General features: G+C 42.6%; 2 protein-coding genes across 3 annotated transcripts in view; both read left to right on the forward strand.

Annotated features, from left to right (window-relative positions):
- The first annotated feature begins 680 nt into the window (after positions 1-680).
- On the forward strand, positions 681-8881 carry srd5a3 (steroid 5 alpha-reductase 3). The gene is made up of 5 exons (XM_059647833.1): positions 681-924; positions 1300-1451; positions 3505-3696; positions 6019-6150; positions 7253-8881. Exons 1-5 carry the CDS (start codon positions 716-718, stop codon positions 7510-7512), a joined length of 945 nt encoding a protein of 314 aa, XP_059503816.1. The 5' UTR covers positions 681-715; the 3' UTR covers positions 7513-8881.
- Positions 8882-11889: 3008 nt separating this feature from the next.
- tmem165 (transmembrane protein 165) overlaps positions 11890-24638 on the forward strand; it is a 32585-nt gene continuing 19836 nt past the window's right edge. Inside the window, exon 1 of one of the 2 annotated variants that reach the window (XM_048526773.2) lies at positions 11890-12144. In XM_048526773.2, coding sequence (XP_048382730.1) covers positions 12028-12144 — 117 coding nt within the window. In that variant the 5' untranslated portion in view covers positions 11890-12027. Of the gene's footprint in view, positions 12145-15571; positions 15647-24638 lie in introns of those variants that run through there. The other variant, XM_048526782.2, reaches the window with a different exon arrangement.

The following is a 24638-nucleotide window of genomic DNA, read 5'->3' on the forward strand; positions in this document are numbered from 1 at the left end:
TACCTGAGACGGAGACAGAGAGGTCCAGGAAGGGGAGGGATGTGTTGGAGATGATCCAGGTGAACTTGAGGTTGGGGGTGGAAGGTGTTGGTGAAGTGGATGAATTGTTCGAGCTCCCTACTACCAAGAGAAGCAGATAGATGGAAACACCACCACCTGAAAGTTTCTCTCCGAGTCACTCACCATCTTGGCTTGCCACTGTATCACTGTTCTTTCATTGTTACTTAGTGAAAACCTGGAACTCCCTTCCTGTCTGCACAATGGCTATCCTCACACTGAGGACTATGTGGTTCAAGGCAGCTTACCACTATCTTCTCTGGGTAACGAGGGATCGGCAATAAATGCTGGCCTGGCTAGCAATACCTACAACCAGGGTAGATGTTGTAAAGTCAAAACCCAGAGAACTGCCGATACCATAAATCAGAAACAAAAACAGAAATTGCTGGAAAAGCTCATCAAGTCTGGCAGCATCTGTGGAAAGAGATCAGAATTAATGTTTTGGCTTGAGTGACCCTTCCTCAGATGATGTAAAGTGTCTGAGACAGTGGAAAAGTTGACAGAATCACGGTGAATACTGTGTAGTGTATCACAATGTATCTGGGATGGGATCAGAATGAATGGGAATTGATTGAATTGGGAACCAAACTCTGCGCACGCTCGGCTCCGGGCCCGGGAGCTGCGCACGCTCGGCGCCGAGTCCGGGAGTCTGTTGGAGATGCTTATAGTTTCGGGCCTGAGTTTGATTGCTGTTGCCTGGCTACTTTTCTCTGCGATTTTCTTCTTCGGCGTGATCTTTCACCATGTATGGCGGCCTAGTTCAGGAATTTTCGCGCTTTTATACCAGGACTTCACGCGTTACGGTAAAAGTAAACAGTATTTCTTCCAGCGGCCGCCGTGGCTACAGCGCCTGGACCTTCCGAAAAGGTAAAGAATAATAACGGCCGGGCCTAGCAGCAGGAAGGGCCGAGTTCCCCACCCCCGGTCAGATCCAGGAGGAGTAATGTTTTCTGATCCGGATATTAGATATTTCATTGGGAAAGCTCAGCAGGTGTGGCAGCATCTGTGAAGGAAAAAAATGTTAACGCTTCGGGTCCGGTGACCCTTCCTCAGAACCTGCTGAGCTTTTCTAGCAAATTTTGTTTTTCTTCCTGATTTACAGCATCCACAGTTGTTGCGGTATTTATTTATATATTTCATTACTATCTTTTGTTGTAATGCAAGTACAGAAATTTATGCAAAAATGTTTTTGGATATAGTCATAGTTAATTGTCTTACATTGTTTTTCTACCTATTCTACAGATGGTTTACTCATTTCTATGGGGTTTCCGTAATTTGGAATGCTCTTCTACTTGGAATCACTTGTCGAAGTCTCTTTTTGAGATATGGATATCCAATATGGCTTCAAAGAGTACTTGACTGGCTCTGTGGAAATGTATTATACTTAAAACCTGGTAAGCATTGAAGTACTTTTTATTAAACAAATGAAATGGTATCAGGATGATTGTAAAGGGGACAGTGTATTTGCAATAACACATTGTAAAGAATAATTCGTATATAAGAGCTCAATCCTGGCTCATAAACAATCACAAAAATAAGGGAAACCTGTTCTTGTTTTGGCTTAGATAATGTGAGGCTGGATGAACACAGCAGGCCCAGCAGCATCTCAGGAGCACAAAAGCTGACGTTTCATGCCTAGACCCTTCTTCAGAGAGGGGGATGGGGTGAGGGTTCTGGAATAAATAGGGAGATAGGGGGAGGTGGACCGAAGATGGAGAGAAAAGAAGATAGGTGGAGAGGAGAGGATGGAGGGGGATAGGTCAGTTCAGGGAAGACGGACAGGTCAAGGAGGTGGGATGAAGTTAGTAGGTAGGAGATGGAGGTGCGGCTTGGGGTGGGAGGAAGGGATGGGTGAGAGGAAGAACCGGTTAGAGAGGCAGAGACAGGCTGGACCACTGTTTCCATGACTCCCTTGTTCGCTCCACACTCTCCTCCAACCCCATCACACCCGGCACCTTCCCCTGCAACCGCAGGAAATGCTACACTTGCCCCCACACCACCTCCCTCACCCCTATCCCAGGCCCCAAGATGACTTGCCATATTAAGCAGAGGTTCACCTGCACATCTGCCAATATGGTATACTGTATCCTTTGTACCCGGTGTGGCGTCCTCTACATTGGGGAAACCAGGCGGAGGCTTGGGGACCGCTTTGCAGGACACCTCCGCTCGGTTCGCAATAAACAACTGCACCTCTCAGTCGTGAACCATTTCCAGTCCCCCTCCCATTCTTTAGATGACATGTCCATCATGGGCCTCCTGCAGTGCCACAATGATGCCAACCGAAGGTTGCAGGAACAGCAACTCATAATCCATTTGGGAACCCTGCAGCCCAATGGTATCAATGTGGACTTCACCAGCTTCAAAATCTCCCCTTCCCCCACCGCATCCCAAAACCAGCCCAGTTCGTCCCCTCCCCCCACTGCACCACACAACCAGTCCAGCTCTTCCCCTCCACCCACTGCATCCCAAAACCAGTCCAGCCTGTCTCTGCCTCCCTAACCTGTTCTTCCTCCCACCCATCCCTTCCTCCCACCCATCCCTTCCTCCCACCCCAAGCTGCACCTCCATCTCCTACCTACTAACCTCATCCCACCTCCTTAACCTGTCCGTCTTCCCTGGACTGACCTATCCCCTCCCTACCTCCCCACCTATACTCTCTCCACCTATCTTCTTTTCTCTCCATCTTCGGTCCGCCTCCCCCTCTCTCCCTATTTATTCCAGAACCCTCACCCCATCCCCCTCTCTGAAGGAGGGTCTAGGCCCGAAACGTCAGCTTTTGTGCTCCTGAGATGCTGCTGGGCCTGCTGTGTTCATCCAGCCTCACATTTTATTATCTTGGATTCTCCAGCATCTGCCGTTCCCATTATCACTTGTTTTGGCTTATTTATTTAGAATGGATAAATATTGTGTGTATGGCATCATTCCTGAATTGTGATGTCTTTGAATCTTGCAAACAGTTTCTACTCCATGTAGTAAGACATAAGAAAGGAACTTGGCAATTCTGATGTCTTTCACAACCTTGCAACACACTTCAAGCACTGAAATACTGCTCAAATATAGTGACTGATATAATGTAGAAAAATGCAGACAGGCAATAGTGCAAAGCAAGGTCACATAAATGATAATTATACAAATGTTTCGAAGATCTGTTAGAGTAACTATGATTGAGACTGGTCAAAATGTATGCAGTGGAATGTCCTGGACTTCTTCATTTGGTATCATGGGATCTTCTACTGCCTTCCTGGAAATGCTGACAGTACAGCGGTCTCTCAGAACTGCACTTGAAGGCTGTGTTTAAGCCTCACCTGGGTGCTTTTGATATAGTAGACAAGAACACTGTTACTGAACCAAGACAAACATTACTACTGGACAAATATGAACACAGCTAAGGAAAGTTTCTGGTAGATATTTGAAAAGATTTTTAATAGCCTTTTATTTCTTTTTCAGGTGATGAACTATCCATTCTGTTGGTTCAAATAATGTTATGCATGCAAGCTGTTCGACGCCTTACAGAATGTCTTTTCACCTCTGTGTTTTCAAATGGAGTTATTCATCCAATACAGTATTGCTGGGGTTTGGTTTATTATGTGCTTGTTGGCTTAACAGTGCATTGTGAAGGACCCATTCTTGGGACCAAAGGTAAGCTTTCTTTCATATGTGATTTACTTATGTGAATGGCTAGATTTTCTGTGCTGAATTTTATCCGTCGTGCACCAACTTTCACAAAGAGACACCACAAGCAGAATGAGCTGAATGACATTGTTTTGCAGTCATAGAGTTGTACAGCACAGAAACAGACTCTTCGGTCCAACTCATCCATGCCAACCAAATATCCCAAATTAGCCGAGTCCTATTTGCCAGTATTTGGCTCATATCCCTCTAAACTCTGTGATAATGGGAACTGCAGATGCTGGAGAATCCAAGATAATAAAATGTGAGGCTGGATGAACACAGCAGGCCCAGCAGCATCTCAGGAGCACAAAAGCTGACGTTTCAGGCCTAGACCCTTCATCAGAGAGGGGGATGGGGTGAGGGTTCTGGAATAAATAGGGAGAGAGGGGGAGGCGGACCGAAGATGCAGAGAAAAGAAGATGGGTGGAGAGAGTATAGGTGGGGAGGTAGGGAGGGGTTAGGTCAGTCCAGGGAAGACGGACAGGTCAAGGAGGTGGGATGAGGTTAGTAGGTAGGAAATGGAGGTGCGGCTTGGGGTGGGAGGAAGGGATGGGTGAGAGGAAGAACAGGTTAGGGAGGCAGAGACAGGTTGGACTGGTTTTGGGATGCACTGGATGGAGGGGAGGAGCTGGGCTGGTTGTGTGGTGTGGTGGGGGGAGGGGACGAACTGGGCTGGTTTTGGGATGCAGTGGGGGAAGGGGAGATTTTGAAGCTGGTGAAGTCCACATTGATACCATTGGGCTGCAGGGTTCCCAAGCGGAATACGAGTTGCTGTTCCTGCAACCTTCGGGTGGCATCACTGTGGCACTGCAGGAGGCCCATGATGGACATGTCATCTCAAGAATGGGAGGAGGAGTGGAAATGGTTTGCGACTGGGAGGTGCAGTTGTTTATTGCGAACCGAGCGGAGGTGTTCTGCAAAGCGGTCCCCAAGCCTCCGTTTGGTTTCACACTGCCCTCCAACCCCACCACACCCGGCCACACTGCCCTCCAACCCCACCACACCCGGCACCTTCCCCTGCAACCGCAGGAAATGCTACACTTGCCCCCACACCACCTCCCTCACCCCTATCCCAGGCCCCAAGATGACTTTCCACATTAAGCAGAGGTTCACCTGCACATCTGCCAATGTGGTATACTGCGTCCACTGTACCCGATGTGGCTCCCTCTACATTGGGGAAACCAAGCGGAGGCTTGGGGACCGCTTTGCAGAACACCTCCGCTCGGTTCGCAATAAACAACTGCACCTCCCAGTCGCAAACCATTTCCACTCCCCCTCCCATTCTTTAGATGACATGTCCATCATGGGCCTCCTGCAGTGCCACAATGATGCCACCCGAAGGTTGCAGGAACAGCAACTCGTATTCCGCTTGGGAACCCTGCAGCCCAATGGTATCAATGTGGACTTCACCAGCTTCAAAATCTCTCCTTCCCCCACCGCATCCCAAAACCAGCCCAGTTCGTCCCCTCCCCCCACAGCACCACACAACCAGCCCAGCTCCTCCCCTCCACCCACTGCATCCCAAAACCAGTCCAACCTGTCTCTGCCTCCCTAACCTGTTCTTCCTCACCCATCCCTTCCTCCCACCCCAAGCCGCACCTCCATCTCCTACCTACTAACCTCATCCCACTTCCCTGGACTGACCTATCCCCTCCCTACCTCCCCACCTATACTCTCCTCCCCACCTATCTTCTTTTCTCTCCATCTTCCGTCTGCCTCCCCCTCTCCCTATTTATTCCAGAACCCTCACCCCATCCCCCTCTCTGATGAAGGGTCTAGGTCCGAAACGTCAGCTTTTGTGCTCCTGAGATGCTGCTGGGCCTGCTGTGTTCATCCAGCCTCACATTTTATTATCCCTCTAAACTCTTCTTTTTTTGTGCTTCATCATTCTGTGATGTTATTTACGTATATCCTTTCTTTGTGCTTAGTTAAAGCCAGAAATTAGGATGTGAAATAATCAGTGTTGAGATAAAATAATGAAGTTGTGCTGCTCCTTTAATTTTGGCTGGACAGTTAAATGTAAGTGTAATGTAACTTAGGGGCATTTCCTGATTCAGAAAACAATTTACAAAGATTTGTGTTTGCCCCAGTGATATCTGTAATTCAAATGTGCAAAGTTGGATGTTTAAAAAACTTCTGTTTCAAAGTTCTAATGTGAGGGAGCTATCTATTAGCAGTGCAGCTATTTGATTCTATGCCAGTACACTTAGAGTGAATTTATTTGCTGAATTGTAGATCCAGCCTAAAATAAAATGTTTGATATTTTAGTCACTATTTTTCCTTGTGTAGTGTACACAATTGGAGATCTGTTTGCACAAGGCAGGTGGTACCATGCAGCTGGAATAATGCTGTTTTTGTGGGCAACAGTACATCATCACAGGAGTCATGTGATATTGGCCAGTCTTAGGAAGAACAAAATGGGTAAGAATACTACACAATATTTCTGTAAATAGGAAGTCTGTTTCTGAAACAGCTGGCTCATCTATAACATTGCAAGTTAAGCTGTTTTGCATTCTGTAAATTCAGTAATGTTTGACTTAACCTAATATATTCACACATCATGGGGAGAAAGCAGAGTTAATGTTTTGAGTCTGAGCTGAAGGTTCACGGGTCTTAAAATATTAATTCTGCTTTCCATCCGTAGATGGTACCAGACTTGCTGAGTTTCTCCAGCAATTTCTCTTTTTTTTGTTCCAGATTTCCAGGATTTTCAGTTCTTTGTTTTGTTATATTATGTTCACATCAAGTAGATATAATATGCAGAATACCATTTAAATAGGCACACATTTTCTTTTCATCCTTTTATACCCCTGCAAAAAAAAGGAACTAGATGAACATTTCGAGCAATCATGATGGATGATTATCTGCAGTGGAAGTCGCACCAATCCTGTGAGACAGTCCAACTGTTCATTTTCTGTTCTGGCTAAGATCTGTTAACTCAGTAAAGTATAAATGGAGCACAATATACAATATTTACCTGACAGTATAATGGGAATATTAGGTAAATATTATGGCTGTATTAAAAAAAAGTGCTCATGAAACCATAAAGAAAAGGCCACATTCAATTATCTAAACGTTGAAAGACAACATTACTCCAGAAAGTGATTTAGTGAAAGTCGGTTCAGTGTAGTAATAAGAGTTAAATTAGTCATTGATATTTATTAGATCGTTACAGGTATTTTCATTTCAACTGTAGAGATATCGCTACTTAGTAGAAATACACAATATGAATAACTTTACTTTAAAATCAAATAGTGCATAGTTTGTATGCAGATAGAAATATTTTTTGACTTGATCTCTTAAGGTTAGATGATGTTTTTTAAGACTTTTTCTTTCCACAAAGCAACTTATTTTAACGTGTGTTTATCTTTTATTTCTCCTTCTGATCAGTTTAAGATATGAAACAATTATCTAGTTCATTGGGATAATTTTCAAATTGGAGTTTACATACTAAGTAATGTGCTGTGCTCAGAGATTTCATTAATGCATTTCACTCAGAACTGTTTCTGTTAATTATATTTAGGTGAAGTGATTCACTTCAAGCATGCCATCCCCTATGGTGACTGGTTTGAAATGGTTTCCTGCCCTCATTACTTAGCTGAACTGTTGATCTACCTTGCTATCAGTGTGACCTTTGAAGGACGACACCTTACCTGGTGGTTTGTAATATTATATGTGTTTTTCAGCCATGCAATGATGGCTGTTCTGTGTCATGAATTCTACGTGAAGAAGTTTGACAATTACCCAAAAACACGGAAGGCATTTATACCTTTTATATTTTAACCCTATTCTTGCGTCTGTTATTGTAGCATACAGATTTCAATGATTACCTTTTATTTTGTTCAACTTTCTTGTTTAAAATTTACCAAATCAATTATAAAACCTAACACAAGTATTTTCTGGGAGATCATCTTTTTCTAGAGTTGTTGAGTTGTACAGCATCGAACAGACGCTCCAGTCCAACTTGTCCATGCCAACCAGATATCCTAAATTATTCTAGTCACATTTGGCCCATTTCTCTCTCAACCCATCCAGATGCCTTTTAAGTGTTGTAATTGTACCAGCCTCCACCAGTTCCTTTGGCAGATCATTCCAAACGTGCACCACCCGCTGTGTGAAATGGTTACCCCTTAGATCCCTTTTTTATCTTTCCCCTCTCACGTTAAATGTATGCCGTTGTTCTGGACTTCCTACCCTGGGAAAAGACCTTAGTTATTCACCCCGCCAAAATTTTTAAAAACCTCTATAAGGTCACCCCTCAGGCTCCAACGCTCCAAGGAAATAGCTTCAGTGTATTCAGGGTCTCCCCTTGTAGCTCAAACCCTCCAGTCTTGGCAACATCCTCATAAATCTTTAAATTTATCTTTAAATTTAACAATATTCTCCCTACAGAAGGGTGACCAGAATTGTATACAGTATTTTAAAAGTACCAAACCAATGTCCTATACCGCCACAACAAACATCCCAACCCCCATACTCAAAGCACTGACCAATAAAGGGAAGTGTACCGTACACCTCTTCATTGCCCTGTCTACCTGTGACGCCACCTTCAAGGAACTATGAAGGTCCCTTTGTTCAACAACGCTCCCCAGAGCCCTACCATTAACTCCTGCTCTAATTTGCCCTATCAAAATGTAATACCTCACATTTAGTTAAATTAAACCCCATCTGCCACTCCTCAGTTCCAAAGTAGAATATTGCCATCAATGATTTGTATTTTTTTAAGCGCCTGAATTCATGCAATAGTCAGATTAAAAAAAAACATCCTTTTCAGTACTTGGCATGCCAACTTTTCACATAAAGGCATGTCTTCAAAATAAGTAATTTTATTTGAACTTGTAACTATGTCAAGATTCTTTCAAATGAGCCATTGTTTGGCGAGTACCAGTTCTGCTTTAGCTTTTATATGATACTGTAACCAAGGACAAGAACGGAATTAGAACTGCCCATCATCATCTCAGTCTGATCATTGTTTACTGTTGTTCTATATGTTGTGTTTTTATAATATGATTACAACAATGCAATTATCAATGGAATTTGTCAATGTCATCTAAATGCTCTAGTTAGTTGGTTAGAGTATCTGTGTAGTTGTCATTTTAATTTTTAAGTTTATGATTGTAATAGTTGTATTGCTAGAAAATAAATGTTAGAATGCTCCTAAATTTCTTGCAAGTGTTGCACTTAATTGTATCACTTTCTGTAACAATACTGTTTTTCTACACTCTACTAGGTTTGTAGGATTACACTGTCCACTGTACTATACCATCATTGAGCTCTGTTATGCCTGATAATTCCTACTTGCTACTTCGAGTCAGAGTCTTACAGAACAGAATCAGACTCTTTGATCCAACTTGTCCATGCTGATTAAGGATCCTAAACTTAACTAGTTGCACTGTCTGAATGGCCTTTCCTTGTCACTCCATTGGTATCTGTCTTATTCATGCCTACTTTTCCTGCCCCTAAAACAATCCTGAGGTGGTTTTCCTTTCCATTACCCCATTGTCCGCTTCTGTATCAATAATAGCTTCCAGCTTAATCCTGCAAAGAGCAAATGTGAAAAGACTTGCTCTAGTGTGTGATTAGAATACTCTCAGCGGTACATTGATGCATTAAAAAAGACATTTCTGAGTTGCTACAGATGAACATAATGCAATTTAGTTTTAGAAGGATAAAAACAAAGTCTGTGGATTTTACTTTGGGACCTGAATCATTATCAATAAGGACATTTTAAATCATTAGCCTTTCACTACTGTATTGAAAGTAATAATGTTACAAATTAAATTTGGTGCAGAGATTGTGAATGTTTAGATCAGAATTTATAAGGTAGCCTAGTAATTTTGTAACATAGAGGTTCCAGTGAATTGGCTGGGGGTATGATAAAAGCAAATTTCAGAAGGACATTAGGGAACAATACCAAGAGGGAATTGAGAGTCAACAACACTTTGCGAAGGAAGACTGAAGATTTTCATGTATTCATGGGACATTAGAAGTTATTAGCAAACCCAACATTTATTGCCTATCTCATATGGCTGTTGAAAAGGTGACTGTAAATCGGCTCTTTGAAAACAGTCCATGTGTCACAGCTGTACCCAGTGCTATTGAGTAGTCAGTTATTGACCAAGAACAGTGAAGGAATTGTGATACAGCTCCAAGTCAGAATAGAGGGGGACCTTACAGGAGTTAGTGTTTCTGTGAACCTGGCATCTTTGTTGTCTGGGTTGCAGAAATTGTGGGTTTTAAAAGATGTTGCCAAATAAGCCTTGGTGATTTGCTGCAATATATATCCTGTAAAAGGTAAACACTACCAGTTAGCCTGTGGTTGTAGGAGTTAATGTTGAAGCTGTTTGATGGGGAGCTGATTAACTTGGCTGATTCTTTCTTAATGATATCACATTTCATGTTGGGCCTGCACACACCCAGGCAATTGCATGATATTCCATTATACTCCTGACTTTTTATAATGCATTCATGGAATGTGGGTGCTATTGGCTAAACAGCATTTATTGCCCATCCCCTGTTGCTGTTGAGAAGATGGTAGCGCACGCTAAGTAAACCTTTAATGCCATTAGAGAGGGAATTTTAGCTTTATAGAAGGTGGATAGGCTTGGGTGGTTTCAGAAGGTGAGTTACTTGCTGGTGAGTTCCTAAGCACTGATCTCTTCTTGCAGCTATGGTATTTATGTTGTCTGTCCAATTTGGTTCGGATCAAGGGCAACCCAAAGATTTTGCTTGTGGGAATTCAGTGATAGTAATGTCAAGAGGAAATGTCTATATTTGCTCTTGCTTGAGGTGATTATTGTCTGGCATGAATACTTATCACAAATCAGACAAAGTGTGAATGTTCTTAAGGTCTTGTATGCAGGCACAAAAATGTTCCATTTTCTGAATTAGGAATGGATCTGCATACACTCCAACAAAACATTCCAGATAAACTTGAGCAAAGTTTATTAGTGCAGCTGAAGATGTGCTGTATACTGTCATGATGACTTCCTACAGTGTGTGCCAGAGCTGAGACGGTTAACCTCTAATAACCAACACCATTCCCCTTTGTGCTAATTATGACTCGAACTGGTAGACATTTTTTCCCTCAATTAGATTCATCTAACTTTGATGAGGGTTCCTTGATAACACATTGGTTCAATGAATATTCAGGGTAACAACTCTGATCTTACCTCTTAAATTCAACTCTTCTGTTTATGTTTGCACCAAGGCTGTAAAATTATGATCAGGAGAGAAGTGGTTTGGCATGATGGTGGTAGCATAAGTGTGTAAGAATAACCTGCAGTGAAGAAGCCAACTGGTATGCTGACCTTCCGTGTGAGAGGATTCAAATAGAGAGCACGGAAGGAAATCTTATAAGTGTGAGCCTTGGTGAGACCACACCTGCTGGAGTATTGTGTACAGCTTAGGTTTCCATATTTGAGGAAGGATGTTCTAGCCAGGGAGGAAGCGCAATTTAAGTTTTACCAGACTTATTTTTTGTGTTGGGAGGACTGATGTCTGATAACAGAATGGATCAGTTACGACTATATATAATGGGCTTTAGAAGAATGGGGGGTGGGGGGAGCGGCAGAATCTCATAACCTATAGAATTCAAACAGAACTAGACAGAATCAGTTCAGGAAAGAGCTTCCCGATGGCCAGGGGATCCAGAATCAAGGTCACCGTCTAAAACTACAGGACAGGCCAGTTCGGACTGAGATGAGGAGAAATTTCTTCACTCAGAGTGATGAGCCAAAACATTGGATGTTTTCAAGACGGTGTGAAACGATCACAGTCTGGGGACGAAGTAGAATAGGATATTGAGTTGGATGATCAGCCCTAATCACATTGAATGGCCTATTCCTGATCCTTTTTTAAAACTGTTTCGGTGGCGCAGTACCGTGCAGTATCAGTTTGAAAGATCCTTCACAGGCGCAGAATCTGTCTCCAAGTGTATCAGGACTACAAGTTTAAGTATTTTTCTTGATGCTGTTCATGGGCAGGGATTGAACTTCCTTGAGGAAGGAGGAAGGTGACCACGAGGAATACTGGCGCATGCGTAGACACGGCTTCCGTCCTTTTGAATGTTATAAAGGGTGGTGACCAGGGTGGGTTGTTCCAATCAGGACACAGGAAGGTGAGCCAGGAGCCAATGACATTGCAGGCTGGCTCGGGCCCAATGGCCGTTCAGGAGCAAGTGAAGGTTGTGCTTCCGCAATGGCGGCCGCTGCTCGCTGACGGTACTGCTGTGGGCATCGTGGCCGCGGCTTCTTATTCCGTGTTGTCGGTGTTTCCCCACCCCCAATCCCCGCGGTCATGTCTGCACGGTGCCGGGCCACCGCCGTTTTCTGCCTCAGTCTCTGCTACGTAGCGGCGGCGGCAGCCGAGCTGCAAGAAAAGGATGAAGCGGCGAAAGCGGAGACCGGGCAGCAGGTAAGGCCGAGGGAGCTATAGCGCCGCGGGTCCGGGCTGCTGTGGTAAACCGGACAGGATGTGGTCTGAGCCCCTATGTAGCGAGAACTGCAGATGCTGGAGTTAGAGATAACAAGGTGTAGAGCTGGATGAACACAGCAGGCCAAACAGCATCAGAGGAGCAGGAAAGCTCATGTTTCTGGTCGGCACCCGCTGCTGCCAGGCCTACTGTGTTCCTCCAGCTCCACACGGTGGTCCTAGCCCCATTGCTGCCTGGTTAGTGTCCGACTCCGTGTAGCCGGCAGAAATCCGAATCAGCTAAATCTGTGTCAGCAGTTAGCTGCATGTTGAAAAAGGGAATCTCAATTCAAAGTGCTGACTGTTGTGGGTTACAGTGAAGTGGAGTTCGCTGAATTTACATTGTGAATATTCCGGAAATGCTGTTCAGTCAAAGAGCTGGGTTATCATTAACGTAAATGTTTCATCTGAATATAGACCCGAAACGAAAGGGGCCCTCCTGTTACCGAGCTAATCTTTTATCCATGGCACTGAACTTCTATTTGTATCAGAACATTTGACCTTGTTAAATAACTTCTGAAAGTCTTGGTATGTCTCTTACCCCACCCACCCCCCCCACCCCGTTCACCTATACCCGACATCACATATTTCTTTCAAGACCTTCAATAAATTGATTAAATGTGGCTTCCCCTTCATTCGCTCCGAAAACTTGTGACTTCAAATAAATAACCTGGTGTCATGTGACTTCTGACTGTCCACCCCAGTCCAACACCGGCAACTCCACTTCGTAGAACTGCATTGACTGTGCTGGATTACTTAATTTTTTGTAGTGTTGTGCCACAGTTCCTTTTATAATAGCTTCCGTCATCTTCCCTATGACCAATATTAATTAAACCATGGCTTCCTCTTTTAGAATCACGGAATGTTACAGTACTGAAGGAAGCTATTCGGCCCATTGTGCGGGCCTTTGAAAGGGCCACCCAGCCAGATCCATTCTCCAGCCCTATCTCCTTAGCCCTCCAAAATCATTGTTTTCAAACACATATCTTGCTCTCCTAGACAGTGCATTTGGAATTTTAACAACTGAGTAAAGAAGTTTCTTCTGATTTCAGTCCTACCTCTCTGAGTCATAGAGACGAACAGCACAGCAATAGACCCTTTGGTCCAACTTGTCTGTGCAAACCACATGTCCTCAATTAACCCTGTCCCATTTGCCAGCATTTGGCCCATATCCCTGTAAACCCTTTCTGTTCATGTATTCAGATGCTTTTTAAATTTTGTAATTGTATCAGTCTCCTCCTCCACCTCTGGCAGTTCATTCCATTAACACACCACCCTCTGTAAGAAAAAGTTGCTCCTTGGGTCTCTTTTAAACCTTGTCCTTCTCACGTTGAACCTATGCCCTCTAGTTTTGGACTCCCCCTATCCTGGGGGAAAGAACTTAACTATTCACTCTATCCATGCCCCTAGTGATTTAATAAATCCCTATCAGGTCACCCTTGAGCCTCAAAAATGTTCCAGGGAAAATAGCCCTGACCTATTCAGGCTCTCCCTAGAGTTCAAATCCTCCAACCCTGGCAACATGCTTGTAAATCTTTTTGAAACCCTTTTAAGTTTCACAACATCTTTCCTAATTCTGGGAGACTAGAATTGTATGCTGTATTCTAAAAGTGGCCTAACAAATGTCCAGTACAGCTGCAACATAACCTGCCAACTCATACACTCAATGCACTGACCAATGAGGCAAGCATACCTAACATCACCGTCACCACCACCACCCTGTCTACCTACGACTCCACTTTCAAGGAACTATGAACTTGTACTCCAAGGTTTCTTTGATCGGCAACACTCCCCATACCTTAACATTTAGTGTACAAGTCCTGCCCTGATAACCTAGCCAAAGTGCAGGATCTCACATTTGTCTGAATTAAATTCCATCTGCCATTTCTTGCCCCATTTGCCCATCTGATCAAGGTAACCTTCGCTGACCACCATACCCGTAATTTTGGTGTCATTTGCAAATTTAGCATCCATACCTCCTATATTTACATCCAAATCATTTATATAATCGACAAGTCTTCAAACTGTGATCCCCTGGTTACTGAGTTACCGACTAATGGGAACAGAATTATCTTTCTTTACCCTGTCAAAATAGTTCTTTGAACACCTTAGTAAGGTCACCTCTGCTTCAGGGAGAATGCGCTTCGTATCTCTCTAATCTTTCCTTGTAACTAAAATCCCTCATTCCTGGTATTATTCTAGAAAATTTCCTTTGCAAATGTACCACGGCTTTGCTTTACTTAGTAGGGTGCTCAGGCCTGAACATACTACTCCAAATGTGTTCTGATGAATGATTTGAAGAGGTGTAGCACTACTTCCTTGCTTTTATATACTAAGCCTCGATTGAAAACTCAAGGAACCTAAAAGCCACCTTAAAAACCATTTCAACTTGTCTGGCCACCTTCCGAGAATTATACAGTTGAACCCAGAGATCCCTGTGCTTCTGTACTCCCCTCAAAGTTCTACCATTGAGCCTCTATTGTCTTTTCATGTTTCTTCTACAAAAATGCATTATCTCTCATCTCTCTGCGTTGAAATTCAACTGCCATGTGTCTGCTGTTATGGCCAATTTCCTGTTCATATACTCATCCATATGCTTTTTAAAGTGTGAAAAAATTAGCCCTTTTTTAATCTTGCCCATCATACCTTAAAACTTTGGACTCCCCCACCCTAGGGAAGAGGACTTGGCTATTCAAATTATCTGTGCCGCTCATGACTTTATAAACCTCTATAAGGTCAGCCTTCAGTCTCCAACATTCCTGGGAAAATAGCCCCAGTCTATTTAGCCTTTCATTTTAACTCAAACACACCAGTCTTGGCAACATCCTTGTAAATCTTTTCTGCAACCTCTCAAACTTAACATCTTTCTGGAGAAGGCTGACCAGAATTGTACGCAATTCTAAAATATGCCCTGACCAATGTCTTGTACAGCCGCACCATAATGTTCCAACTCCTAAACTCAGGAACTTCATCTCATTCAGGGGTGATGATATTATTTTTGACCAAGATTGCTACACCACCTTTTACTCATCATTTTTGTATATCTCCTTTTATGAATAAAGGAGTTGGATTCCCTATTTCCAATAGAACTTTTCCTGAATTTCAATAATGATCGAAAATTATTTAACACTATACCAGCAGGTCTTAAATTTGTTTTACAGCAGTAATCATGTGGTTGATTCTTAACTGTCTTCTGAACAATCAAGGAATGAGCAATAAATGCAGGCTTGGCTAGTGACGCCCTCATCCTATGATTAAATAAAAGTAAGACCACTGTGCAACATTTTGAGAGCAATTTTTCATAGAGCATTGTTGACTTTGTGATGTCACAAGATCCTTTTATGAGTAAACTTTTCTGTCTTGTCTGCAGTAGAGTTTTAATCAGAAAGTGACTTCTTTTAACTGCCCCACATTGGAACATTCTGGCTATTCCACACTGAAAAAGGTAAATTTAAAGAAATCTCGGTTTTGCCAATCAGATGGCCAGCCCATCTTGTCAGACCACTGTCAAAAAGAAGATGGTGACAAAGCCTAAACCTAAAGGTTAATTTGGGTCTTGCTGAGTGTAGACTGGCAAACTCCAGTAAGGAGGGGAAGAGTAGACCCAGGGTAGGAAAACCTCCTCAGGTGGACTGCAAAGGGCACAGAGAGTGCACGTTTACTAGAGGCTTGATCCTGGCGGAGATGCAGAAACCCTTGGTTACCAGGATGTCAAATTTAAGGCTTCACCTCTTTCTCCCTACCCTTATGCCATCCCACCTCTGTGTGGGGATGCAGTGTGGGAGTGGTTGCCATAAAATTGTAGCCATTTGGTTTGGGATGTTTAAATCTATGAACTTTATTTGGTGTTTTTTTCACACTTGAGTACATAATGATTATTAATCTTGTCTGTGGAGGATGAGATGAAGAAAAAGACTTGTTTTACTTTTGATATTTCAGTATTTTAGCAGAAGTAGTTATTATGCTTTGTGAAGTCAAGGTTTATGAAATTCCATCTATGATGCTAACTTAACCACAGATGTAAATTCAGGGATTTCATTAATCTATTGTTTATTTTTTCCTTTGTTCTATGAATTAGATTGGGCATCCCATTCTGCTTTTAAATCGGGTTTTCTCATCTAGAGAGAAAGCTAGCTTTTATTATAATGACTCCGGAGCAGGTAGCAAAAATAAACTTGAAGGGATGTTAGTGTCATCTTATTTGCGCAAGTTTTGAAAACGTTTAATTTCTTTTAAACTGATTATTTAATGTAAATAAATGCAGCAAGCATCTTCCACAAAACAGTTTCCCACAAATAACAAGACCGGCTTATTTGTTTTGGAGAGATTAACAGCGAGAGGAATTTTGGCCAAGATCCAGACAGACTACAAAGGCAAAACAGTGCTGATGCTGGATATCAGAAATAGGAGAACAAAAAAATGCTGGAAATATTTATAGCAGTCAATAGCTGTGCAGTGAGAGACAATGAAATTGGTGAGCTTTTATCAACATCCTTTCATAATCCGCTTTCCTTCGTCTTTGTTGGAATAATGTTCTGGAGTTGTGTGTCTATAAGTGTTGTAGATAAACTATAAATATAAGGACTGCAGTGATTCAGAAATGTTCATCACCCCTTTTTGTCAACTGTTTGAGGTCAAAAAGCTGAAATGTATCAATTTTCTTTTAAAAGAACGGATGTACCTTACTTTATAACTTGGGTCATAAGTAATTTTAAGAACACCAAATGTGTCATTAAAAACCATGGAACCAAGCGGTGATGTATAATAACTCAAATCTGAAACCAAGATTTGATTTGATGCCACCCCGAGTTCAACTGGTGCATTGAACGCATTCAACACGTGCATTGACCCTTAAACTTATGATCTGAATCAGAAAACAACAAGGTTTTCAGAAAAGATTTGATTTCTGAAGAAAGATCTAGACCCAAAACAACAGCTTTTCTGCTCTTCTGATGCTACTTGGCCTGCTGTGTTAATCTAGCTCTACACCTTGTGTCAGATTCTCCAGTATCGGCAGTTCCTACTATCTCTGTCTCAGTCAGAAGGCTATGCATTCAAGCTACATTCTGACATCCTGATGATGGAATGATGGGTTGTTGATGTTGATGTTGATAGTTATGTTTTTAGTCGTTAGATGATTTCCAAACAGTTAGAACATAGAACAATACAGCACAGAACAGGCTCTCCAGCCCATGATGTTGTGCCGACCATTGATCCTCATGTATGCACCCTCAAATTTCTGTGACCATATGCATGTCCAGCAGTCTCTTAAATGTCCCCAGTGACCTTGCTTCCACAACTGCTGCTGGCAATGCATTCCATGCTCTCTCAACTCTCTGTGTAAAGAACCCACCTCTGACATCCCCTCTATACTTTCCTCCAACCAGCTTAAAACTATGACCCCTCGTGTTAGCCATTTCTGCCCTGGGAAATAGTCTCTGGCTATCAACTCTATCTATGCCTCTCATTATCTTGTATACCTCAATTAGGTCCCCTCTCCTCCTCCTTTTCTCCCATGAAAAAAGTCCGAGCTCAGCCAACCTCTTTTCATAAGATAAGCCCTCCAGTCCAGGCAGCATCCTGGTAAACCTCCTCTGAACCCTCTCCAAAGCATCCACATCTTTCCTATAATAGGGCGACCAGAACTGGACGCAGTATTCCAAGTGCGGTCTAACCAAAGTTTTATAGAGCTGCAACAAGATCTCACGACTCTTAAACTCAATCCCCCTGTTAATGAAAGCCAAAACACCATATGCTTTCTTAACAACCCTGTCCACTTGGGTGGCCATTTTAAGGGATCTATGTATCTGCACACCAAGATCCCTCTGTTCCTCCACACTGCCAAGAATCCTATCCTTAATCCTGTACTCGGCTTTCAAATTCGACCTTCCAAAATGCATCACCTCGCATTTATCCAGGTTGAACTCCATCTACCACCTCTCAGCCCATCTCTGCATCCTGTCAATGTCCCACTGCAGCCTACAACAGCCCTCTATACTGTCAACGACACCTCCAACCTTTGTGTCATCTGCAAACTTGCTGACCCATCCTTCAATCCCCTCATCCAAGTCATTAATAAAAATTACAAACAGTAGAGGCCCAAGGACAGAGCCCTGTGGAACACCACTCACCACTGACTTCCAGGCAGAATATTTTCCTTCTACTACCACTCGCTGTCTTCTGTTGGCCAGCCAATTCTGTATCCAAGCAGCTAAATTCCCCTGTATCCCAGTCCTCCTGATCTTTAGTGATGAGGGAATGACGGAAAGTGTGCCAAATGTGTGTGAGAGCGCGATTGTTGAAGATTGGGGTAAAGCTGCTGGGTTTTTCCTCAATGACAGATCTTCCTTGATTGTTAAGTGATGCAAATAATTACCTTTTAGACTTCACAGACTGTTCTATTTATCAAGAATTGTGAATGGGTCTGAGTTGTGAAATCATAAAATAACTAATCTCTGACAATAGTCCAGGTAATGATTATTGGAGTAACTGAAGATGGGGAGATCATAATCATAATCTTTCATAATTTTTCATCTGTCTGAACCATGATTGGTACACCAGCCTTCATGATACCTTGCAAAGTAGAAAGGAAGTTATTCGAATTAATTGCATCACCTATTGAAATTAGTGTTTCCATTGCATTGTCCTTTGTTCTAAAGCCCAGTAGTCTATCAATCTCTCAGTTTGGCATTGGTGATAACCTAACTGTGGATTGAAATTTCACTGCAATTTCTGAGCTACAAGCTGAACTTGTGAGCTTTTGATCTGCAATCTAGGTTTGACCTAAGGATAATAGTTTATTGCACAAATGAATTACACATTGAAAATGTAAAAGAAATTTGTTGAGAAACAAAATATAATTGTGGTCCAAATTAAAGGTTATACCATGGTGTCTACAATCTGCTCTTGCAGCGTCTATCTCTGTGAAAAGGCTGTCTTTTTTTCATCCATCTACCGCTGACTTGGGAATGAAATGATGAACTTTGAATTTCTATATTTCTGTGGTAGTAATGTACCTATGATGCTTTCAGGCTGATGCCTCCAGAATATTGTCCCAGCAAAAACGAATGCTAATTGAATGGGAGATGTGATATTTATGTGAAGGGAGGTAGAGTTAAAGCAAGTTTTTTGAGTTGCTGGAAGGTATTCGAGAAAGGTATAGGGAGAAGTAGGTTGCAGTGAGACCATTGCTGGGTTTCTTGCTGGAAAAGTTCCTTGAATGTTGTGATTGCATCAATTCAGCAAATTGTGAATATCATTGACTTGATCTCTTAAAGCAGTGCTGATGAAGCAGTAATCCAAAGCAAAGCACAAATCAGAGCAGGAGGCCATTCATCCGTTCGAGCCAGCTCTGCTATTCGTTGTTTATGGTTAACCTGATTATAGCTTTAACCCCACTTTTGTATTTTCCCTGAAACCATCAACAGCCTTTTCGTTAAGAGATCTAACACCGGCTTGATTATATTCAATGACCAAGTATCCTCTGCTTGCTGGGGAAGAGAATTCCAAGGAGAGAAGATGTTAAAAGCTGCTGTTAAAGACATTATAGCAGATCTCTTCATGGTAATAAAGAGTCAGTGGTATTGTGAACAGAAATATTTAGTATTGCTATCCTTTTTGAGGAGGTAACGTGCTATAGATAAAGAGGAACCAGTGGATTTAGATTTCCAGGTGGCATTTGATAAGGTTCCACATCAAAGGTTATTGTGGGTAATAAATGCTCATTTTTTGTAGGGGTTCGGTAAGAGGCATGGATAGAAGATAGGCTCACTGGAAATGGACTGTAGGCATATTTGGATCTTGTTCAGATTGGCAAGATGTAACAAATGGTGTGAAGCAGGGATTGGTGCTGGGACCTCAACTGTTTACAATTCGCATAAATGACTTTGAAGGAACAGAAGGTTGGTTTGCTGATGACATAAAGTTAGATAGGAAAGTAAATTGTAAAGTGGAAATAAGGATGCCCCAGAGAGATATAAATAAAGTGAGCAGGGAAAGTTCTGGCAAATAGATTATAATATGGGAATTGTGAAATTGTCCATTTTGACTTAAAGAACACAAATTCTAAATGGTAAGATTGGAGATGGATCTGAGTGTCCTAGTGGATGAATCACAAAAGGTTAGTTTGGAGGTACATCAAGTAATTAGGAAAGGGAATAAAATATATTTGAATGCATTCATGTATTATGAAGGGAATTTAATGCAAATTTTGAGAGTTTATGCTCAAGTAATATCGAGACACGGTTGGAGGTACTGGATTGTTACTGTTGGAGATGCTGGTACTGCAAAGATTTTCAGCCCTGACAGCATTCTGGCAATACTACGGAAAACTTCTGCTATAGATCCTGCCATTTCCCTAGCCAAGCTCTTGCAGTACAGTTACAATAGTGGCATTTACCCGACAATGTGGAAAATTCCCCAGGTATAAACAGCATCTCAGGAGCACAAAAGCTGACGTTTCGGGCCTAGACCCTTCTAGGCCCGAAACGTCAGCTTTTGTGCTCCTGATATGCTGCTTGGCCTGCTGTGTTCATCCAGCTTCACACTTTATTATCTTGGATTCTCCAGCATCTGCAGTTCCCATTATCTCTAATTCCCCAGGTATATCCTGTATGCAGAAAGACAGGACAAATCCAACCTGGTGAATTACCGATCTATCAGTCTACTCTTGATCATCAGTAAAGTGGTGGAAGGTGTCATTAATAAAGCTATCGAGCAGCACTTACTCGACAATAACCTGCTCACTGCAGAGTTTGGTTCCACCAGGGCCAGTCAGCTTCTGACCTCATGACAGCTTTGGTTCAAACATGAACGAAACAGCTGAATTTCAGAGGTGAGGTGGAAGTGACATCCCTTGACATCGAGGCCACATCCAACAGTGAAAACGTGAATGAATGGCTATCGGGGGCAAACTGTGCTGGCACATAGGAAAATGGTCATGGTTGTTGGAGATTAGTCATCTCTCCTCCAGGACATTTCTGCAGGAATTCCTCGGTAGTCCTAGTCTCTTCAGCTACTTCGTTTGTGACCTTCCCGCCATCGTAAGATTAGAAGTGGGGATGTTCACTGAAGATTGCACAATGTTCAGCACTGTTTGCGACTTCCCAAGTGCTAAAGCAGTTCATGTTCAAATGTAACAAGATCTGGACACCATCCAGGCTTGGGCTGACAAGTGACAAGTAATCTTTGCAACACACAAGTGCCAAGCAATGACTGTCTCAAATAAGAGACAATCTAACCGCCACCCCTTGACATTCAATGGTGTTACAATTATTGAAACACCACTATCAGCATCCACTCAACCGGACTTGCTACTTGACACAGTGGCTACAAGTGCAGGTCACACGAGGAATATACTGTGCTGCATATCTCACTTCCTGACTCGTCAAACTCCGTCCACCATCTCCAAGGCACAAGTCAGTAGTGTGATGAATTTTCCCTGCTTGCTGTTTGAGACCAGTTTTAACAACACTTGACAAGTTTGACACACTCGGGGAAAACAGCCTGCTTTGATTGGCACTACATCCACAAGCATCCATGCCCTCCACTACTGACACTCAGTAGCAATTATCTACCAGATGCACTGCAGCAATTCGCCAGAGATCCTCGGAAAACAGCTTTCAAACCCTTGACCATTTCCATGTAGAAGGACAATGGCAGCATATACATGGGAATACCACTACCTGGAAGTACTAGTGCAAGCGACTCACCATCCCGACTGGGAAGTATCATTGTTCCTTCACTGTGGTTCAGAGTCCTAGAATTCCCTCCCTAAAGGATATTGTGGATGACGCCTACTGCACTGCAGCAATTCAAGAAGGCTGCTCACCAACACATTCTCCAGACAAGCTCGGGATGGTCAATAAATTTTGGCCTAGCCCATGTCAAGTAAATAAATAAAAAGTACAGCTCACTGGTGAGACAGTGTTTGAAGTACTAATGACTATAATGGTTACCTTACTTAAGGATTAAATGTGGTGGAAGCATTTCATTGAAAGTTGACGAAACGTAACTGGAAAAGGTTGTGTTATGAGGGAAGATTGGACAGGCTAAGCTTGGATATGCTGGAGCTTTGAAGAATAAGAGGTGACTTTATTGAAACATGTAAAATCATGTGGGTTCTTGACAGGGTAGATGTGGAGAGGATGTTTCCTCTTGTGGAAGAATCAGGGACTAAGGGTCATTGTTTAAAAATAAGGGATTGTTCATTTAAGATATGAAGTGAAATTTTTTGATTTAAGTCTTTGAACTCCTGAAAAGGTGGTCGAAGCAGAATCCTTGAATATCTTTAAGGCACAGGTGGATTGATTCTTAAGCAAGCGAATGAAAGGTTTTCACGGGTAAGTGGTAATGTGGATTTGAGGCTTTAATCAGATCAGACATGATGCTATTAAATAGTGGAGCAGCTCGAGGAACTGAACAACCTTACCCTTGTTCATGTATACCGAACAAGTTCTGATGCGAAGAAATTTGTCCTAATTTTTTGTCTTAAGTGGGAGACCTTTATTTTTTAGCGCAATATTTGATGACAGAAATACAGGCAACTGCGCACTTATTTGGGCATGCATGTTTCCATGAAGTGACACCACTTGTGTGATGTCATGTGCAATTACATTACTAGGGTGTGCAGAGACATACGTGTAATTTTGAACTAGGCTTATGTGACAGGGAGAGGGTGTGTAGTACAGGTGAAGCTCCCCAGGGTGAGTAGGGAGAGAGTCGTGAAAGTGGCAAGGCTACAAAGTTTAATTTACTGAAGAAGCCATTTGGAATGCTTGCCTTTATTGGTCAATGCATTGAGTATAGGATTTGGAAGGTCATGTTGCAGTTGTATAGGACATTGGTTTGGCCACTTTTGGCATACTGCATTTAATTCTGGTCTCCTTGCTATAGGAAGGATGTTGTGAAACTTGAGAGGGTTCAGAAAAAAAATTTACAAGGATATTGCCGGAGTTAGAGTTTGAATTATTGGGAGAGGCTGAATAAGCTGAGGCTATTTTCCCTGGTGCATCAGAAACTTTATAGGAGCTTATAAAATCATTAGGGACATGGATAGAGTGAATAGCCAAGGTCTGTTCCCCGTGGTATTAGAAGGATCTAAGAGGCAAGGCTTTCATGCAGTGGGTGGTGCGTGTATGCAATGAGCTGCCAGAGTCATAGTCATACAGCATGGAAACAGACCCTTCAGCCCAAACTGGTCCATGCTACCTCTCAGCTAGTTGCAACTGCCCACGTTTGATCGATATCCTTCTAAACTCTTCCCATCCATGTACCTATCCAAATGTTTTTTAAATGTAGCTATTGTACCTGCCTCAACCACTTTCTCTGGCAGCCCATACCATATATGCACTACACTCTATATGCATTCCTCTATCTACGTCGTTCATGATTTTATACACCTCAATAAGGTAACCCCTCATTCTCCTCTGTTCCAAGGAATAGAGTCCTATCGTATCCAACCTCTCCCTTTAACTCAGGCCTACTATTACTGGCAACATCCTCGTAAATCTCCTTTGCACTCTTTCCCATAACAGGGTGACCAAAACTGTACACAATACTCCAACTGCAGCCTTACCAACGACTTATACAACTGTAACATAATGTTCCAACTCCTATACTCTGACTCGGATGATGAAGGCCAGCATGCTAAATGCCTTATTCATCCTGTCTACCTGTGACACCGCTTTCAATGAACTGTATGCTTGTGCTCCTAGGTCCCTCTGTTCTGTTGCACTCCTCAGGTCCTTACCATTTACTGTATAAGTCCGACCTTGATTTGACTTTTCAAAGTGCAACACCTCACACTTATCTGTATTGAATTGCATTTGCCAATCCTCAGCCCACTTCCCCAACAGGTTAAGATCCCTCTCTAATTTTTGGTAACTTTCCTCGCTATCAACGATACCTCTTAATTTTGTATTATCTGCAACTTTACTAATCATGCCTTATTAATTCACATCAAGATCATTTATGGAAGGGAAATGAGGGGCAATGTTCTCATGCAGAAGCCCTCGCAGAAGAAGTGGTGGAGGCTGGTACAGTTACAACACTTAAATGTATACATGAAAACAAAGCATTTAGAGAGATATAAGCCAAATGCTGGAAAAATAGGACTACATTAATTTGGGATGTTTGGTTGGCATGGACAAGTTGGACTGAAGGATCTGTTTCCATGCTGCATATCTCTATGACTGAGTTGGCTGAACAGTTGGTTTGCAAAGCAGTGTGATGCTAACAGCATGTGTTCAATTCCCATCAGTGGCTGAGGTTACCCTGAAGCGCACTCCTCCTTAATCTCTTCCCCTCACCTGAGCTCTGGTGGCCTTCAGGTTAAGCCACCACTAGTTGTCATCTTGCTCTAATAAGAGAGTAGCTTATGGTCTGTAAGACTATGGCTGCTCACGTATAGAGCCAGGGGGCTCCTCTGTCTCCTACCA

This window comes from Stegostoma tigrinum, chromosome 1 (genome assembly GCF_030684315.1).
Source record: "Stegostoma tigrinum isolate sSteTig4 chromosome 1, sSteTig4.hap1, whole genome shotgun sequence".
NCBI classification, from domain to species: domain Eukaryota; kingdom Metazoa; phylum Chordata; class Chondrichthyes; order Orectolobiformes; family Stegostomatidae; genus Stegostoma; species Stegostoma tigrinum.